General features: G+C 44.8%; 1 protein-coding gene across 1 annotated transcript in view; it reads left to right on the top strand.

Moving 5' to 3' along the window:
• Positions 1–11,747, top strand: part of tmem47 (transmembrane protein 47) — a 49,193-nt gene extending 37,446 nt beyond the window's left edge. Inside the window, exon 3 of the mRNA XM_070892894.1 lies at positions 10,649–11,747. Within this exon, the coding sequence (XP_070748995.1) occupies positions 10,649–10,827 (179 nt within the window). The 3' untranslated portion in view covers positions 10,828–11,747. The remainder of the gene's footprint in view (positions 1–10,648) is intronic.
• The last annotated feature ends 8,568 nt before the right edge of the window (positions 11,748–20,315 follow it).

Genomic DNA, 20,315 nt, shown 5'->3' on the forward strand with positions numbered 1-20,315 from the left:
TATATAGTTGCAGCAGGACCTCCCTGCTTTTGTACTCCATCCCTCTCGCAATGAAGGCCAACATTCCATTCGCCTTCCTGATTACCTGCTGCACCTGCAAACTAACTTTTTGGGATTCATGCACAAGGACCCCCAGGTCCCTCTGCACCGCAGCATGTTGTAGTTTCTCCCCATTCAAATAATATTCCCTTTTACTGTTTTTTTTCCCAAGGTGGATGACCTCACACTTTCCGACATTGTATTCCATCTGCCAAACCTTAGCCCATTCGCTTAACCGGTCTAAATCTCTTTGCAGCCTCTCTGTGTCCTCTACACAACCCACTTTCCCACTAATTTCCGACCGAAAAAATTTTAGGGAAAGTACCTGGTGGTCCCGGAGGAAGGAACACTTCCTTTCCGAGGCCTAGATGCGCAGCCCAGCGCAGAGGCCACACAATAAATTTTAAAAAACACCAAACATATTTTAAATTAATTGAAATTGAATTGAATTAAATTAAATGTTTTAGGAAAACATTTATTTTTTTGAAAATGTTTTAATAGCATTAAAAATAAACTTACCTTAATGGACAGGGTTTTTAATATAAAAATCAGTGATCAAATTTAATTGTTTTATCTTTTAAAACTCTTACGCTGGTAAAAAGCAAGCCTTACGCCTGCTTTTACCAGGCGTAAGAGTTTTAAGGACGTCCGCTCAACAAGAGTTGGGCAAATAGCCCAAATCTCTGCTCGCGAAGGCCCTTCTCCCGGGGATGCATTGGAGCTGTCAAAGGACGCTTTGCGCACCTAAACCTGGAAGTTTCAGGGCCTCTTCGGGCACGTACACACATTGCACGCACCCAGAGAGGCCGCAGTTTATGGCTCATTAAATTCATTGTTCCTCCAGTACATTATGGGAGGAGCTAGATGAAGACGACTTGTCTCCTTAAGTGCATCAGTTAACTCGTGCCACAACCTTGCATCTGCTTGTGAGTTACATGTCAGAATTGATGTAAACCTGGGAGCAAGTCAATGCAGTAGTGACACAAGGAGATCTAAGAGAGACAAAGGGCCAAATTTTAATCTGCAGGAGCACGTGGGTTTGGGTGCGGGTGGGGCATTAAACCGGAGAGATTGACAGCGTGTCGGGAAGCTGACTCCAACCCGCCGACTCCGCCATTTCACTGGAGCGAGTTAGGCTACATGCGTGCAACCCCCTTGGGAGAGGCGGTGTGTTAATTACCGTAAGTTAATTTCTCGATTAGGGCGATATTTCAGATATTTCAACACACTTTTGACTTTAATGTCAGGTCCATGAGTCTCCTGGGCTTCTTGAAACTCACCAGGGATAGCAAGGCAAGCGGAAAGCGGCAACTGAGGCAATTTGCCTGAATCAATCTTTGGCAAATATGCCAATAAGTACTCTGAACTCACAACTGCTTTCTTACCAGCGACTAGGTTCACAGTACTTTTGCTGAGAGGTTGCTTTCTACACTTTGGAAGTTTGCTCTATCACTTCAGGATGGGTGCCGCATATGGCTGCCTTAGATTGCACCTCGGATGAGGAACAGCAGCCTGTAGCTGCACATCAGAGAGGGGACCAGCAGGGAGGGGGCCCACCAGCAGAGAGGGGCCCCAGCATAGAGGTGCAGCTCACAGGAGGCACTACCCACAAAACAGGGTGTACAGGCAGAGGCTCAGTTTCCTTGACATGTGTGAACATCAATGTCTCAGGAGGCTTAAGATGTCATGTCAGATGGTGACAGACATCTGCAGCCTGCTAGAAGCAGATCTGCTGCTGTTGGATCTGGTGACCACACATTACCAGTGGCTGTCAAAGTCACTGCCGCCCTCAACCTTTTTGCCTCCGGATCCTTCCAGGGCACTGCCGCAGATATATGCAGGATCTCCCAGTCAGCCGCCCACAAATACATGACTGATGGGTTGTTTGCCAGAGCCGATAATGATGTCAACTTTGCCACCGATTATGTCAGTCAGAATGAGCAGGCGCTCGGCTTTCCGGCTCTGGCTGGCTTCCCACAGGTGCAGGGCGCCATCGATTGTGCACATGTGATAATCTGGGCACCCCCAGAGCAACCAGGATATTCATCTACTGGAAGGATTTCCACTCCATCAATGTGCAGCGAAAAAAGATGTGTATGCAGGTATGCACCAGATTCCTGGGCAACTGCCATGATGCTTTCATCCTGCGGCAGTCCAAGCTACCTGATCTCTTTGCACCTGGAAGCTAGGTGACAACTTGGCTCATGATCCCCATCAAAAACCTCAAAACTGAAGCTCAACAGCGCTACAATGAATGCCATGTTACCACCAGATGTGTGATTGAACAGGCCATCGGCATGCTGAAGATGCGCTTCAGGTGCCTGGATAGATCTGGAGGTGCCCTTCAGTACACACCAGCCAGGGTCTTCAGAATGATCGTGGTATGCTGCGCTTTGCACAACATTGTGCAACGTGAGGTTTGGACCTGCAGGAGGAAGACCTCAGATCCTCTTTGGATGTCGGAGGGGGAGGAGGAAGAAGAAGAGGAGGAGGAGGATGAAAGCAAAGCACCCTCAGCTGCTCACATTGATGCTAGGGATGCTCTTATTAATGCAAGGTTGCACCAGTGGACTCATGTCACCAGAAAATGCAATGACCACTCTTCCCCCCACTTTTCCCCCAACTGACACAAAGCAGTCCTGCAACCAAACAACCACCCCTTGAACATCCCCCCATTTGTCCCCATGAATTCATGTCCTCACATTTATCATCAAACAAGTTAGAAGGCCACTTACCACGAAGCATCTAAGAAAGTGGTGAAAAAGAATAACATACGAGTTAAATAAAAAAGAAAAACTTATTAAAACAACATTTTATCAGACACTCATGTGCATATCCTTGTGCAACTACAAAGCCTTACGCTTTCTTTTTCTGCTACTCCTACCTGGTGCAACCCCTGTGGCTTCAGCAGAGGTAGAAGCAAGCTGCTCAAATCCCTGTTCTGAATACTGTGATGCTCATGGCGGATGTCCTGAGGTTTTGGAGCCTGCGAGGGCCCCGCCAGAGACTGCTCCACCTGCACCTGTGCAGGGGCAGACTGGGCAAATGGGAGATTAGGCAGCAAGTGGGGTACTGACTGTGAGGTGGGCTATGGGTGTAAAGTGGAAGCATTTCGATGGAGTCCCCAGTTCCATGACCCCTTTCGTCATCATTCCTCATGACCCAGCTGCACTTCACTGCGAACACGGTGCTGGAGAGCACTTTGATGCAGTTCAGTGTGGCCCTGTAAGGCCAATGCTAAGGTATCTGTCAACCTATTTAAGATGTGTTCTGCTAAATAACCACACTCCAGTCTGCTAAGTCCAGCAAGTAAAGAGTTTATTCGAGTGTATGAAGAGGTGAACCTCAGTTGCCTGAGATACCACTCTCAACAATACAGAGTTTGCAGCATACATATATACTATACAAGTTACTGTAACTTCGGTTTTTTGCGACAGTTATAAATTAGTACACACTGTTCCAACACTTATATTACATGATGAGCTTAACAACCCAGTTAATCAATGGACTTATTCAAGCCCATCAGGTGTCTCCCATTATCTTAACTCCTTCTAGCCTTGGGCCTCCCATAAGAACATAAGAACATAAGAAATAGGAGCAGGAGTGGGCCATAAGGCCCCTTGAGCCTGATCCACCATTCAATAAGATCATGGCTGATCTGATCATGAACTCAGCTCCACTTCCCTGCCCGCTCCGCATAATCCCTTATCCCCTTATCATTTAAGAAACTGTCTATTTCTGCCTTAAATTTATATAATGTCCCAGCTTCCACAGTTTGCTGAGGCAGCGAATTCCACAGATTCACAACCCTCTGAGAGAAGAAATTTCTCCTCATCTCAGTTCTAAATGGGCGGCCCCTTATCCTAAGATCATGCCCTCTAGTTTTAGTCTCCCCCATCAGTGGAAACATCCTCTCTGCATCCAGCTTGTCAACCCCCTCATAATCTTATACGTTCTATAAGATCACCTCTCATTCTTCTGAATTCCAATGAGTAGAGGCCCAACCTACTCAACCTTTCCTCATAAGTCAATCCCCTCATCCCCGGGATCAACCTAGTGAACCTTCTCTGAACTGCCTCCACAGCAAGTATATCCTTTCGTAAATATGGAAACCAAAACTGCACGCAGTATTCCAAGTGTGGCCTTACCAATACCCTGTACAGCTGTAACAAGACTTCCCTGCTTTTATACTCCATCCCCGCTGCAATAAAGGCCAAGATTCCATTGGCCTTCCTGATCATCTGCTGTACCTGCATACTATCCTTTTGTGTTTCATGCACATGTAGCCCAAGGTCCCGCTATACTGCAGCACTTTGCAATCTTTCTCCATTTAAATAATAACTTGCTATTTGATTTTTTTCTTCCAAAGTGCATGACCTCACATTTTCCAACATTATACTCCATCTGCTAAATTCTTGCCCACTCACTTAGCCTGTCTATGTCCTCCTGCAGCCTCTTAATGTCCTCCTCACACATTGCCCTTTCTCCCATCTTTGTATCATCAGCAAACTTGGCAATGTTACACTCAGTCCCCTCTCCAAGTCGTTAATATAGATTGTAAATAGTTGGGGTCCCAGTACTAATCCCTAAGGCACTCCACTTATTACTGATTGCCAACCAGAGAATGAACCATTTATCGTGACTCTCTGTTTTCTGTTGTCAGCCAATCTTCTATCCATGCTAATATATTACCCCCAACCCTGTGAACTTTTATGTGGCACCTTGTCAAATGCCTTCTGGAAGTCCAATACACCACATCCACTGGTTCCCCTTTATCCACCCTGTTCATTACATCCTCAAAGAATTCCAGCAAATTTGTCAAACATGACTTCCCCTTCATAAATCCATGCTGACTTTGCCTGACCAAAGTTTGCTTTTCAAAATGTCCTGTTACTGCTTCTTTAATAATGGATTCCAACATTTTCCCAACCACAGGTGTGAGGCTAACTGGTCTATAGTTTCCTGCTTTTTGTCTGCCATTCCCATGGCAACTCCGATTTGGCCATTCTCCCTATCTTCTTGTTCTGAACATAACAATTGAGTAATTTTCCCAAGCTTCTAAATAACACTTTATTTTCCCAAGCTTCTAAATGAGCTAGCTGTCTCTCTAAAGATACCCTTTATCAAGTATCCCATCATGCCTAGGTGAAGAACCATAACCATCTACAGTGTTTATTTCAAAAATGCACTTTACTAACAATTCAAGCATTGCTAGTACAATGTTAGCCTAGCCCCACTTATCCCACTTCAGGTGGCAGACATTTTGGCATCCAGAGTCTGCACGATGGTGTTTAAGGCTTGCATGGACTCATTTGATTAGAATGTATGATGGCCCTTTGCTCTGGCCACGCTATCCATAGATGAAGACATTATTTCAGTGGCCTGCGGCATCATCACCGTTATGCTTGAGGTGGACTCCTTCAATCTCTCTGTAATCGTGGTGAGTCTACTTTGAAGGTCTGTCAGTGCAGCTGAGCCACCCATGGTGCCATGGGCTTGACTCTGACTACACTCCCCAGAGGAACCATCGCCCTCACCAGTATCCAGAACAGATACTGAATCTTGTTGTGCGAGGCCCCTTGGGGACAAGTGACCATAACATGGTAGAATTCTTTATTAAGATGGCGAGTGACACAATTAATTCAGAAACTAGGGTCCTGAACTTAAGGAAAGGTAACTTCGATGATTTGAGGCGTGAATTGGCTAGAATAGACTGACAAATGATACTTAAAGGGTTGACGGTGGATAGGCAATGGCAAACATTTAAAGATCACATGGATGAATTTCAGCAATTGTACATCCCTGTCTGGAGTAAAAATAAAACGGGGAAGGTGGCTCAACCGTGGCTAACAAGGGAAATTAAGGATAGTGTTAAATCCAAGGAAGAGGCTTATAAAAAGCAACAAACCTGAGGACTGGGAGAAATTTAGAATTCAGCAGAGGAGGACAAAGGGTTTAATTATGAGGGGAAAATAGAGTACGAGAAGAAGCTTGCCAGGAACATAAAAACAGACTACAAAAGCTTCTATAGATATGTGAAGAGAAAAAGATTAGTGAAGACAAACGTAGGTCCCTTGCAGTCTGATTCACATGAAATTATAATGGGGAACAAAGAAATGGCAGACCAATTGAACAAATACTTTGGTTCTGTCTTCACGAAGGAAGACACAAATAACCTTCCGGAAATACTAGGGGACCGAGGTCTAGTGAGAAGGAGGAACTGAAGGATATCCTTATTAGGCGGGAAATTGTGTTCGGGAAATTGATGGGATTGAAGGCCGATAAATCCCCAGGGCCTGATAGTCTGCATCCCAGAGTACTTAAGGAAGTGGCCCTAGAAATAGTGGATGCATTGGTGATTTTCCAACAGTCTATCGACTCTGGAGGGTAGCTAATGTAACATCACTTTTTAAAAAGGGAGGGAGAGAGAAAGCGGGTAATTATAGACCGGTTAGCCTGACATCAGTAGTAGGGAAAATGTTGGAATCAATTATTAAGGATGAAATAGCAGCGCATTTGGAAAGCAGTGACAGGATAGGTCCAAGTCAGCATGGATTTATGAACGGGAAATCATGCTTGACAAATCTTCTGGAATTTTTTGAGGATGTAACTAGCAGAGTGGACAAGGGAGAACCAGTGGATGTGGTATATTTGGACTTTCAAAAGGCTTTTGACAAGATCCCACATAAGAGATTGGTGTGCAAAATCAAAGCACGTGGTATTGGAGGTAATATATTGACCTGGATAGGGAACTGGTTGGCAGACAGGAAGCAGAGAGTCGGGATAAACGGGTCCTTTTCAGAATGGCAGGCAATGACTAGTGGAGTGCTGCAGGGCTCAGTGCTGGGACCCCAGCTTTTTACAATATACTTCAATGATTTAGATGAAGGAATTGAGTGTAATATCTCCAAGTTTGCAGATGACACTAAACTGGGTGGCGGTATGAGCTGTGAGGCGGACGCTAAGAGGCTGTAGGGTGACTTGGACAGGTTAGGTGAGTGGGCTAATGCATGGCAGATGCAGTATAATGTGGATAAATGTGAGGTTATCCACTTTGGGGGCAAAAACGCGAAGACAGAATATTATCTGTATGGCGGCAGATTAGGAAAAAAGGAGGTGCAATGAGACTTGGGTGTCATGGTTCATCAGTCATTGAAAGTTGGCATACAGGTATAGCAGGCAGTGAAGAAGGCAAATAGTAGGTTGGCCTTCATAGCTAGGGGATTTGAGTATCGGAGCAGGGAGGTCTTACTGCAGTTGTATAGGGCCTTGGTGAGGCCTCATCTGGAATATTGTGTTCAGTTTTGGTCTCCTAATCTGACGAAGGATGTTCTTGCTATTGAGGGAGTGCAGCGAAGGTTCACCAGACTGATTCTCGGGATGGCAGGACTGACATATGAGGAGAGACTGGATCAACTGGACCTTTATACAATGGAGTTTAGAAGGACGAGAGGGGATCTCATAGAAACATATAAGATTCTTACGGGACGGGACAGGTTAGATGCGGGTAGAGTGTTCCCGATGTTGGGGAAGTCCAGGACCAGGGGTCACAGTCTAAGGATAAGGGGTAGGCCATTTAGGACTGAGATGAGGAGAAACTTCTTCATTCAGAGAGTTGGTAACCTGTAGAATTCCTTACCGCAGAGATTTGTTGATGCCAGTTCATTGGATATATTCAAGAGGGAGTTAGATATGGCCCTTATGGCTAAAGGGATCAAGGGGTATGGAGAGAAAGCAGGAAAGGGGTACTGAGGGAATGATCAGCCATGATCTTATTGAATGGTGGTGCAGGCTCGAAGGGCCGAATGGCTACTCCTGCACCTATTTTCTATGTTTCTATGTTTCTATGAAAACTGGTTAGCGAGCGAGATGCACTCAGGTGACTCCTACCCTATCTGACTGGTGCTCCTTGTCTGTCTGGTCGTCACCAATTCCCTTTCTGCCTGCACACGCTTAAGCTGTGGGGTGACCACCTTCTGAAACGTGCTATCCACAAAGTTCTCAGCCTCGCGGATGCACTGCAGTGACGCCAGCTGCCGCTGAAACTCCAAATCTCGGAGCTCAAGCTTCTCTCGCTGGCTACACTTCCCGCACGAGTGGTCGTCCAGGCCACGCGAAGCATCCAGGACTTCCCACATGGCACATGATGTGCATTCCACAGGACTGAGCTGCCCTGCCATGCCTCTATTAAAAAGAGGCATGGCAGGGCATAACTCCCCTAACTTAGAGAGAAGAAAAAAAAACAACAGTGATACTTACCAACCAATCACCGACCTGCTGTCCTGTGATGACCCACCTTGGTTTTTTTTTGGAAATACGCCGTGGAAGGTACGCCGCCACTGCTCTTTCCGATTATGTCCGTGCTGTTCCTCACTCCCCTTTATGTCCCACCACCGCTGCTGCCTCCGCGTTGTCTGGTCTCCTGCTGTTTTAAGTACTGCCGCTGCTGATACCACCTCCAATTAGTGTGAGTATCTGAGCTGGTGCATGGTCTGAATGAGTCCTGTGACAGTACACCCTGAGAAGGACTCAGCTCCTCAGAGTACTCGTCGCCCACCACATCCACCGACTCCTGTTGCACACATGAAGGCCCTGTCGGAATTACTCCTGGAAAGGTAAGTATGTTGCAACTTATCATGATGATCATATTTCACTCGCTGTTGAAACCAAGTCAACATGACTGTTTGCTGTATGACATGTGGATGGCTTTTACTTAATTCTGTCACCAGGTAGCTGGAATCTCCCAGTCTCCCAACCGCCAGGGCACCCATATGCCACTTATTTCCAGCTTCTCCTCCTCTGCAATTGTGAGCTGCTTGATCTGCAGGTGGCCCTCTCTGGGTCTTTCCCTCTCCCTGGTGCTCGGTGCTCTCTTCTCCTGTAAGCTCTTGCCGCTGGTTGGACGGGAAGCCCAGAGGTAAAATGATAATGAGGTGGCTGAGCTAAAATGCCATGACAGACGCGCTGCACTTACTTCCAGCTTTGAAGACACGAATGAGAATTTCAGGGAGAAAATTGGAGGCAGAATTATAACAGGGATATGCAAGCTCCCATCTACATTAATGCATAGTAACACTTATGGGGGCCGAAATTGGTCGTCCACCCATTTCTCAGCGATATGCCGGTGGTATGTCATTTCATATCACCGGATTCCGCTGGGACAGAGTGCTGGTAAAATTGGTGCCGGTTCTGAGCAGTGCGTTAGCGGAGTGCGACGGACAGTCTGCTCCGGCAGTGCAGGGTAAGTTGTCTGGGACTTGGGATTCTTCGGGCCCCGAGTTCTGTGCACGCGCGCTCTTCCATCGACCTCCGTCCCTCCCCCCCACTTGAGAAGAGCAGTCCGGAGGCCAGAGACTACCAATGCTGAGTCACCAGGTAGGTGTCTCCAGGTACGTTTAGATTTTTAATTGTTTTGTGCGGTGTTTTTGATTTATTTATAATCCTTAGTCTGTTGTGTGGCTAAAATTTATTATTGTTATTTATTTAGTTATTTATTTATTTAGTTTTGCGTTTTTCGGGGGGGTGGGAGCGGAATAGATCTCTGGGGGGAGGACTAGATCCTGGGGGGGAAGAGAATTAAATTACTGCAGGAGAGGAACATTGTAGTTTACATACCATTGGCATAAAACCAGACGGTGTGCAGCTCCGGTGGTATGTTGGTGGTATGCTACCAATTTCGGACTTTTGGGCGACCGGCAGGGTACTCCGTGTGGGCAGACGGTATACATACCGCCCGGTGGTATATCACTGATGAATTTCCCACCGGGCAGTATGTGGGCGGTATGTTGGTAATTTTCCATCAATTTCGCGATTTTGGACGGTATGTCAATGGTCTGCAGGTGGTATGTCCACTAATTTCGGGCCCTAGGACCCTGATGAAAATCATTACAAAAAAAAAAAGTTCTGTTGGTGTTGGCGATATCCTCCGCCTTGTGCACAGCTTCTATGAGGGACAGGGACTGTGGTCATATAATGTGCAGAACAAAATGGAAGATGGAAACCATCTCATTAAATAATGCTTAATGTGAAAAAGCTCAAAACTTGACTTGTGTACATTTGGGGATCTGTGTATACATTCTGACTTCAAATGTATATCTACCTTGAGATGAGTTTGGGAGGGGAGAGAAATAAACCCACTATGGGATAATATTAGGTTTAGCAGCTCTCTAGAAAAATGAGGGCAAATTTAAATAATAATTATGGAAATTGAAGTGCAATATATTTAGTGATCCCAACCAAACTGTTCCATTTAATGTGGGACAAAAAACAGATGGCACTTGAAGTAATGTCTTAAATATTTTGTTGACAAATTACTGCAATTATAAAGTTATTGTAGTTTTAACCTTCATTTTTAGATTTTGTGTGGTGTACTTACTTCAATTCTAACATTTAATGATATTCAGTGACCATAACTTCACAATGTGTTGTGTAATATGTACATAATGCTGGAATATTTCGCCATTTAGTTACTGAATGCTACAAATAAAAGGTGTTATGTAGATTGAATGCAGCTGGAGGAAAGAGAGCTTAAAATATTAAAATGTCTTACTGTACATATTTGCCAAAGGAACATATGACTATTGTTTTAACCACAAGCATTTTTTTGCAGTTGTTCTCCAAGTATGTGGACTCATTTTGTATCCAATCAAATTTGTGGAAACAGCCACCATGCGAACATATCATGAGTTCAACTGGGGTTATGGCATCGCCTGGGGAGCTACCATCTTCTCATTTGGGGGAGCCGTTCTTTATTGCTTAAACCCGAAGAACTATGATGACTACTACTAGAGCAGAACTAATTCTACTGACAAAATTAAAGTAAAGCTCACCACCTCTGCTAACTTGCTGCTCTCTAAGTTGAAGTGTGGTATTTAACCTGTTCTATCAATGCACTATCCACTTTGGCTATAATGAAGATAACTGCTTTAAATCCTGTACCACTCCGAAGGAACTCTGGAAAAGGTCATGGTTGAGATTTCTGTACATTGGCAGTTTCACATACAGATTGCTGGAATGCAGACTTCTGATAGTATCACATCAACTAGGAAGAATCACGAAAGAGCTTGGCTTACAGTGATGAATATTAAACAAACCCCACAATCGCATAGATGTTCACATCAATCCGACTGCTGGAAAGAACTTGCCCTGAGTATGATAGACATATGTTTCCTATATTAAGGCTGGGAACTTATGCCTCATCTTTGGATTTGAGTTGGATAAATTATGTCAACTGCTGATTCTGTGGTAATTCAAGTAAAAGTGCATGCTTGTATCCGTTTTAAAATACTAAGCAACATCTTCTGTAAAATTCTAGAGTCCTAATGCACAATAGAATTATATTACTCCTGTTTATAATTATTGCAATGCATTTGGAACACAAAGCAGTTCTAATGCTGTACTGAAGTTCCATTAGTATTGTCAAGTTAAAACTGCAGCGTTTTCTTTAGCATTTTCTTATGCCTACAAAGGAGTTTTATGAAGTATCTTTAAAGATTTAAAAACATAGCAATGTGTATGCTATACTTAGATACCACTTGATATAAAGTTACAGATGAGCATTTTGTTGAGCTGAAAAGCCAGATAGGACCATATATACTATTGTAAGCACTCTAATTTATTTGAACAACTACTGTATTTTTATATAGACCTCTGCACACTATTTCCTGTATATTGTATACTATTCCTAAACTGTGCCTAAAAAACTTATTTTGACATATCTAAGATAAATACCCTATTTCCAGCTATTTGTTATCTCATTCTTACTCTGCATCTTTCCTTCTCAGTACAATGCAGTGATCCATAAATATATTTAGCTATTAGAAATGACTATTTTGAGAAGGAAAGGGGTTTTGTTTTAACTGAAAACTATAGCATCAGTACTGATTCAGTAGAACTGCGCAGAATAAAAGGCCTGTATACCTTAATTATTCATTTTATTATTATTTTTCTAAATGATCAATTACCTGAATTTTTACAGCATGAGTTGTATAATTATCCAAAAAGTATTCACCAAGAAATTTTCCCGCTCTTAATATTAACAGAATATGCTGAATGTTGAAACTCCATCAATTCTTCCTTCAACCGCACATTGCAGAAATGATGCTCTAAGTAACAAACATTCCCTTGGCATGCACACTGCCTCCAACAAACAGGACACGTGAACTAACCAATAAACGTGTTCTAATCTGTAACAACCGCGGATGCTATCTTGCCTTCTATAATATCATAACATCATTATGCTGCATATCACTGGCAGTGAGTATGCCTAATTTTTTTATTGCAATCAGCAATTGGGAAAATAGTGGGACTAGTATTTGTGATAAGCAAGAGTGACAGTCTGCAACGCCAACTAATCTATTTATTTTTCAAAGTAATATATAATTTACTTACGGATATATGAAAAGAACAAGAAAAGACCATCAGGCCTATCGAGCCTGTCTCAACCAGATGCAGTGCTACCATTTACCAATCCCTTAATCATACAGTCTCCTGGAAGAGGAAGAAAAAAATCTGATTCCAGCTTAAAACTCCAGGACATTCCTTTCCAGCCCTCTAAATCTCCAGAAAATTCTGCTGGTCTTTTACTTATTAACATCCCAACTAACAACGTACCTTCTATAACTACAAGTGGGCTCTTCACTTAGGAACTTACCAAGTTCCCTTATAAAAGACTGTATTGAATTCATACCCGCTGCATGTTTCTGTAATCTGTTACAGAGGGAGCTGTCTCTCAGAAAATAAATACTTCCTGGCATATAATCTAACTCTGCCTAAGGATTTTATATGCATGTTCATCAGTTCTACCACCCCTATCAATCTTAAATAACCTATTGGCTGGACTGAATCCAATTTTTTCAACACTTAAAAAATCTCAATCATGCTCCCTCCAAGCCTCCATTTTTCTAAAGTAATTTTCCCTAACTCTTGGAGCCTCTCTTCATAACTAAGAACTTGAAGGCTAAGCATTGATTTGGTAGCCATCCCCTGCACCTTCTCCAGAACCTCAATATCCTTTGCCTTGGCTTTGCCAAAGCCTTGTATGACCTAGGCATAATGCTATTTATCTTTCTATTCAGGGGTCCTTGCAACACACCCTAAAACAATATTGGTCTTTCATATAAACGCCTCACACCACTTGTGCACATTTAATGAGTTCTCAACTATTATCCCCAGATCTCTGTCGTGATTCATAACTTAGTTGAGTAGAATAACTAAATATTACCTTTAGTAACTGTAATTCAAACAAGATTATACCATTAACATCTCAAATGTATTCGGTTAAACGCAATACGTGGAATTTATTAACAAAAATGAAAGTGAATTCATTGACTGAACAGTAATTTTAATGTTAATTTATTGCATAAATGTGCCTTTTAGTCTCACAATATGATTAAGATTTTAAAGTTTTTGCAACTAAATACATAGATGCAGGTAGGAACCAACAGCATGATTAGCTCTATACACAAAAATATATATACAATTCTGTTATGATTATATTAAGCAACACTTTGTACTTGGGCATGTTGAGTTTAAAATTATTAGATTGAATGATTATTTAGTATGGTATACAAGCTTAAGGAGGTAACAGAAAATATTCTTCAAACAAAAGATAAAGAGAAGATAAAACAGTCATGTAACACTTTCAGCGGAACCTCCGGGTACAACCGTGGTATGTTTATTGTATAAATGTAACGATGATGTAACACAGTGATCTAATTGCGAGATTAATCTGTTCTATTTTTTGAACAAATCAGCCTTTTTATCATCCAGTTAAGAAAATGTAGGCCTTCTTAATGTGATATTATATTCCAGTTGTTGCAATGCTGTCTCTGAATTCCTTGACTGTTAATTAGTGATAATTATTTCAGAATATTGATAGAATTCTTACGGAATTGCATCCATGTGCATTTAACCTGCAGAGTACTATACAGGTATGACATTTTTAATAAACAAAAAAAATAAAGATTGCAAAGCAATGTCAGTGAGTATAGTCCGGAGTCAATTTTTTTGCAAAGCTGAATGCAAAAGTATGGAGAGATTGGCTTACACATTCGAAACTATCATAAACAAAATAATTCTTTTGAATGTAGTATTATTGAGAATATAAACACAAAACAAACAAAAAAAACCTTTTTTTTTCAGGAATATCATCTCAAGAAAGCCCTGCATTGCAAGAGTTCAGTACTGGCAAACAGTTCTGAAGTTTATTAAGCTAACATGGAGAGATTTTCACCTTTTGATCTCAGGGCTGGAGCGGCTGGAAGTAGCTGTCCACGCCCGTCTCGACCATTCTCATCTGAACACCAACAGACCTCCATCAGACAATTCATTGGGAAGTGTGGCTCAGCGATAGCACTCTCGCCTCTTGAGTCAGCAGGTTGTGGGTTCAAGGCTGCATCGGAGTAAATAAATAATTTAAAGAAATTATCCTCTGTCTTTAACATCATGTGTTTCATTTGGAAAGAGGTGACATGATAGGTCCAAGTCAGCATGGATTTGTGAAAGGGAAATCATGCTTGACAAATCTTCTGGAATTTTTTGAGGATGTTTCCAGTAGAGTGGATAAGGGAGAACCAGTTGATGTGGCATATTTGGACTTTCAGAAGGCGTTCGACAAGGTCCCACACAAGAGATTGATGTGCAAAGTTAGAGCACATGGGATTGGGGGTAGTGTACTGACATGGATTGAGAACTGGTTGTCAGACAGGAAGCAAAGAGTAGGAGTAAATGGGTACTTTTCAGAATGGCAGGCAGTGACTAGTGGGGTACCGCAAGGTTCTGTGCTGGGGCCCCAGCTGTTTACACTGTACATTAATGATTTAGATGAGGGGATTAAATGTAGTATCTCCAAATTTGCGGATGACACTAAGTTGGGTGGCAGTGTGAGCTGCGAGGAGGATGCTGTGAGGCTGCAGAGCGACTTGGATAGGTTAGGTGAGTGGGCAAATGCATGGCAGATGAAGTATAATGTGGATAAATGTGAGGTTATCCACTTTGGTGGTAAAAACAGAGAGACAGACTATTATCTGAATGGTGACAGATTAGGAAAAGGGGAGGTGCAACGAGACCTGGGTGTCATGGTACATCAGTCATTGAAGGTTGGCATGCAGGTGCAGCAGGCCGTTAAGAAAGCAAATGGCATGTTGGCCTTCATAGCAAGGGGATTTGAGTACAGGGGCAGGGAGGTGTTGCTACAGTTGTACAGGGCATTGGTGAGGCCACACCTGGAGTATTGTGTACAGTTTTGGTCTCCTAACCTGAGGAAGGACATTCTTGCTATTGAGGGAGTGCAGCGAAGGTTCACCAGACTGATTCCCGGGATGGCGGGACTGACCTATCAAGAAAGACTGGATCAACTGGGCTTGTATTCACTGGAGTTCAGAAGAATGAGAGGGGACCTCATAGAAACATTTAAAATTCTGACGGGGTTAGACAGGTTAGATGCAGGAAGAATGTTCCCAATGTTGGGGAAGTCCAGAACCAGAGGTCACAGTCTAAGGATAAGGGGTAAGCCATTTAGGACCGAGATGCGGAGGAACTTCTTCACCCAGAGAGTGGTGAACCTGTGGAATTCTCTACCACAGAAAGTTGTTGAGGCCAATTCACTAAATATATTCAAAAAGGAGTTAGATGAGGTCCTTACTACTAGGGGGATCAAGGGGTATGGCGAGAAAGCAGGAATGGGGTACTGAAGTTGAATGTTCAGCCATGAACTCATTGAATGGCGGTGCAGGCGAGAAGGGCCGAATGGCCTACTCCTGCACCTATTTTCTATGTCTATGTTTTCTATCAGACCTGCTAAAGCCAATTGGGAACACCGCATAACAGCATGAAAATAGGTTATAGAGCACTGAAGATGCACATGATGGGATAACATAGGGTTAAATTCTTTCGTTATGCCACTCAGTCAAAGCATTAAAAATTATAATAGCTGAATGATGCAAGTTTGTCTGTTTGTTGGGTTAGACTGAGCTAATCAGCCAGCAGTGGCAAGTGGTATCTCTGTAAATGGTGGTCAGATTTTTTTTCTTGCAATGTGGTAGGTAAAGGTGGAATGGTGTTGAAGGATTGTTAATGCAGGGCTGTTGTGAAGAGATTGATTATGATTTTTCTGTTATTGGAAACGCATGCCTATAAGCTGCTGGCTAATAGCCCTGGCTACTTGCCGTCCGTGCTGGTCTTGCTGCAGCTTCTCCTGCATTTTCTTGTTCCTGGGCCTCTTATTCCTTAGATGAGGATTCCTCCTCAGCTGCTGCTGGCTCAATATCTAGCCCCCATTGCAAGGTGAGGTGACACAGGATGCAGCAGACCACAATGATACTGGAGAGGCAATGGAGTTGGAAATGAAGGAAACCCTCTGATTTACCCAGGCACCTGAATTGCTGCTTTAGCACACCAAAGGCTTGCTCGATTACTGTCCTGGTGCTCCCATGGCTACCATTGCATCGCCTTTCAGCTGGGGGTCATGGGTGCCAAATGGGTGGCTTCAGGTAACCCTTGTCCTCTAATAGCCATTCTTGTATCTGCTGCCCTTGCTCAAAAAGTGCAGAGGTGTTGGAGTGACGCAGAATGAACATAGAATGGTTGCTCCCAAGGTACCGGGCACACACCTGCATATTTCAACAACAACTTGTATACATATATATTTTGTAGATAATGGGCACATACCAGCTGCCCATTGATAGAGTGGAACCCCTGAATAACATGTGCCATGTCCCTCGCTGCAGCCGGGTAGGACCCTGATGTAAAAAAAAAATGAGCCTTGCTCATGCTCCTGCTCTTGCTTCTCCTGCATCCCCAGGCATTACTGGGCAGAGCATCCCTCAGTGATACATCTGTTTCAGGCAACTAAAGTACCATTGGGGTCCTATTTGCAGCATAGGACCCTGATTTGCATAATGACTCTACCACTGTGTTCAGGCAGCCATCTAAGCTGAGGACCCCTGGGTAATGACACCAGCGACACCATCAATGAAAATGGGCGGCAGGTTGCTCCCTGTGATTTTCAATCCTACTAGTCAGTTTCCTCCAACCAACAGGCCTGAAAATTCAGCTCCATATTTCCAAGTCATGCCGGAATCAGCTACTCCAGGCCAGTGTCGAATAGTTTAGGGGCAGAAAATCTGTGTTCCAGTGAGGAGACAATGCTCTCTTTGTGGCTTCTCAGAGACAGATTGACAAATTAATGCCGAAAAGTCATTTCACATACAAATCTTACAGCTGGCAGAAACAAGAGTTTCATTGGCTAAAATTTTCACCTGTGAGGGGGTGGCCCGGTTCGGTTTTCTCCACAAGCGGTGGTATTTTAACTTGTGCATGTGACAAATTCAGACAGGTTCCCCACCCGAAGGCCAGCCTGATGGACAGTGGGCACAAGTCCGCAACCCCAGGTAGGTGCTAATTCCAACCCCATGGGGTGGATTTCCAATCTCTCACCCCAGAGCGGGAGGCACGATCATGGAGGTGTGCGATCCCCGATCGGGGGAGGGGGCAGTGTTTATACATGGTGGGGGAGCTTGGGGGTCAGGGGGAAGCACTCGTGCTCCTCCCAGCACACAAGGATTACTCCCCGAGGCGGTCCTCATCTCGCTGCAGCTGCCGGGATTCCTGAGGCCCGAGAACCCCGGCCGGCCACAGTGAAACCTGCGAGGCAGGTTTAGCTGCGGGGTCGTCAGCCTTGTTATGTATGCAATAAAGATACAAACTGAGCACTGTTTAACTGAACAAGGTACAACCTTGTTTCTGCTTTATTACGGCCCAAAGTGCCTGACTCTCAAAATGGCTGGCCTTTTATACCAGAGCAGCACCATGTGCGTGCTGCTCAGTGGCCTCCAACAATGACACCATCTGGTGGCTACAAACAGCATGTACATACAAGACAAGCCTCATTATCATATCTAAAGTGCCAACACGTTACTGGGAGCAGGTTAGCTGCCCCCCACCCACCGCTGTTAAAACTGAAGTGGCCGGGTTGGAGTCGGGAGGGGCGATTCAGACTTTTAACACTTCAACCTCCCACCTGACCACAACCCACCCGTTTTTGGTCATTAAAATTCCCCACCCCGCCCACCCCCCAGGCTAGTTTTGAACTCTTTGTGCTAAACAAGCCTCCAATATTTCTTTTTTTCAACATGGAAGGTGCCGAGGAAGGACAGACACTTATCAACTGAAGAAACCACTTCTAATCTTAATTGATGCCATTGGGTTGACTGCAAATTCATAAAATGAATCAAAATACCTGGTAACTGTTTACCATCATTGCATCATCATCATCATAGGCAGTCCCTCGGAATCGAGGAAGACTTGCTTCCACTCCTGAAGTGAGTTCTTTGGTGGCTGAACAGTCCAATACGAGAGCCACAGAACCTGTCACAGGTGGGACAGACATTCGTCGAACGAAGGGGTGGGTGGGACTGGTTTGCCGTACGCTCCTTCCGCTGCCTGCGCTTGACCGTTTCACACTCTCGGCATTGAGATTCGAAGAGCTCAACGCCCTCCCGAATGCACTTTCTCCACCGAGGATGGTCTTCGGCCAGGGACTCCCAGGTATCAGTGGTGATGTCGCACTTTACTAGGGAGGCTTTGAGGGTGTCTGCAACGTTTCTGCTGCCCAGCTTTGGCTCGTTTGCCGTGAAGGAGCTTCGCATAAAGCATTAGCTTAGGGAGTCTCGTGACTGGCATGTGAACCATGTGGCCTGCCCAACGAAGCTGATCGAATGTGGTCAGTGCTTCAATGCTGGGGATGTTAGCCTAGATGAGGACACTAATGTTGGTGCATCTGTCCTCCCAGGGGATTTGCAGGATCTTCAGAGACATTGTTGGTGATATATCTCCAGCGACTTGAGGTGTCTTCTGTACATCGTCCATGCCTCTGATCCATACAGGAGGATGGGTATTACGACAGCTCTGTAGACCATGAGCTTGGTGGTGGATTTGAGGGCTGGTCTTCGAACACTCTTTTCCTAGGGCGGCCGAAGGCTGCACTGGAGGCGGTGTTGAATCTCCACATCAATGTCTGCTTTTGTTGATAAGAGGCTCTCGAGGTATGGGAAATGGTCCACATTGTCGAGGGCCGCGCCGTGAATCTTGATAACTGGGGGCAGTGCTGTGCGGCGAGGACAGGCTGGTGGAGAAGCGTAAGGCCCATGCTTTCATATGCCTCGAGGAGTTCAGCCTCAGAATGTGCGCAAACGCAGGCGTCATCCGTGTACTATAGCTCAACGACAGAGGTTGGGGTGATCTTGGACCTGGCCTGGAGGCGGCGTAGGTTCCGTAGTTTAGTTTCACTCCAGCGGGGAGCTTGTTGACTGTGAGGTGGAGCATGGCAGCGAGGAAGATTGAGATGAGAGTTGGAGCAATGATGCAGCCCTGTTTGACCCTGTTGTGGAGCAGGCGAAGGATGTTGACAACTTTTTGAGGGCATCCGAAACGGAGGAGGACGCTCCATAGACCCTCACGATCGACAGTGTCAAAGGACTTTGTAAGATCGAAAAAGGCCATGTTTAAGGGCTGGCACTGCTCCCTGCATTTTTCCTGCAGCTGTCGCGCTGCAAAGATCATGTCCGTTGTGCCCCGTGGGGGATGAAATCCACACTGTGATTCCGGGAGGAGCTCCTCGGCCACAGGGAGAAGACGATTGAGGAGAATTCTAGTGACAACTTTCCCAGTGGCTGATAGCAGGGAGATTCCCCTGTAGTTGCCGCAGTCGGACTTGTCCCCTTTTTTAAAGATAGTCACGATCACTGCATCTCTGAGAGCACCCGGCGTGCTCTCCTCCCTCCAGAGGAGGTCATGTATCCGAGCCAACAGCGCCTCTTTGCCATACTTTAGCGCCTCAACAGGGATTCCATCCACACCTGTAGCCTTGTTATTGTTGAGCTGTCTTATGGCTTTGCCTACCTTGTGCAACATTGGAGTTTCACTGAGGTGGTGGCAGATCGCCTGCTCGGGATGGAGTCGAGAACATTCAAATCAAAGGCAGAGTCTCGATTTAGGAGATCTTCGAAGTGCTCCTTCCAGTGGGCCCTGACAGCCTCAGTGTCCTTGATGAGTGTTTCCCCATTCTTGGCCAGGAGTGGGGTGGGGCCTTGGGAGTTTGGACCATAGGTGGCCTTGACTGCAATGAAGAATCCTCGCATATCGTGGCTGTCGGGCCAGTTGTTGTATCTCCTGTGCTTTCTCCATCTACCACCTGTTCTTTAGGTCCCGGGTTTTTTGTTGGACCTGAGCCTTGAGCCGTCCATAACGTTGCTTTGCTGCTCCTGAGTTGGGTTGTT

Source organism: Pristiophorus japonicus, chromosome 11 (genome assembly GCF_044704955.1).
Source record: "Pristiophorus japonicus isolate sPriJap1 chromosome 11, sPriJap1.hap1, whole genome shotgun sequence".
In the NCBI taxonomy this organism is placed as follows: domain Eukaryota; kingdom Metazoa; phylum Chordata; class Chondrichthyes; family Pristiophoridae; genus Pristiophorus; species Pristiophorus japonicus.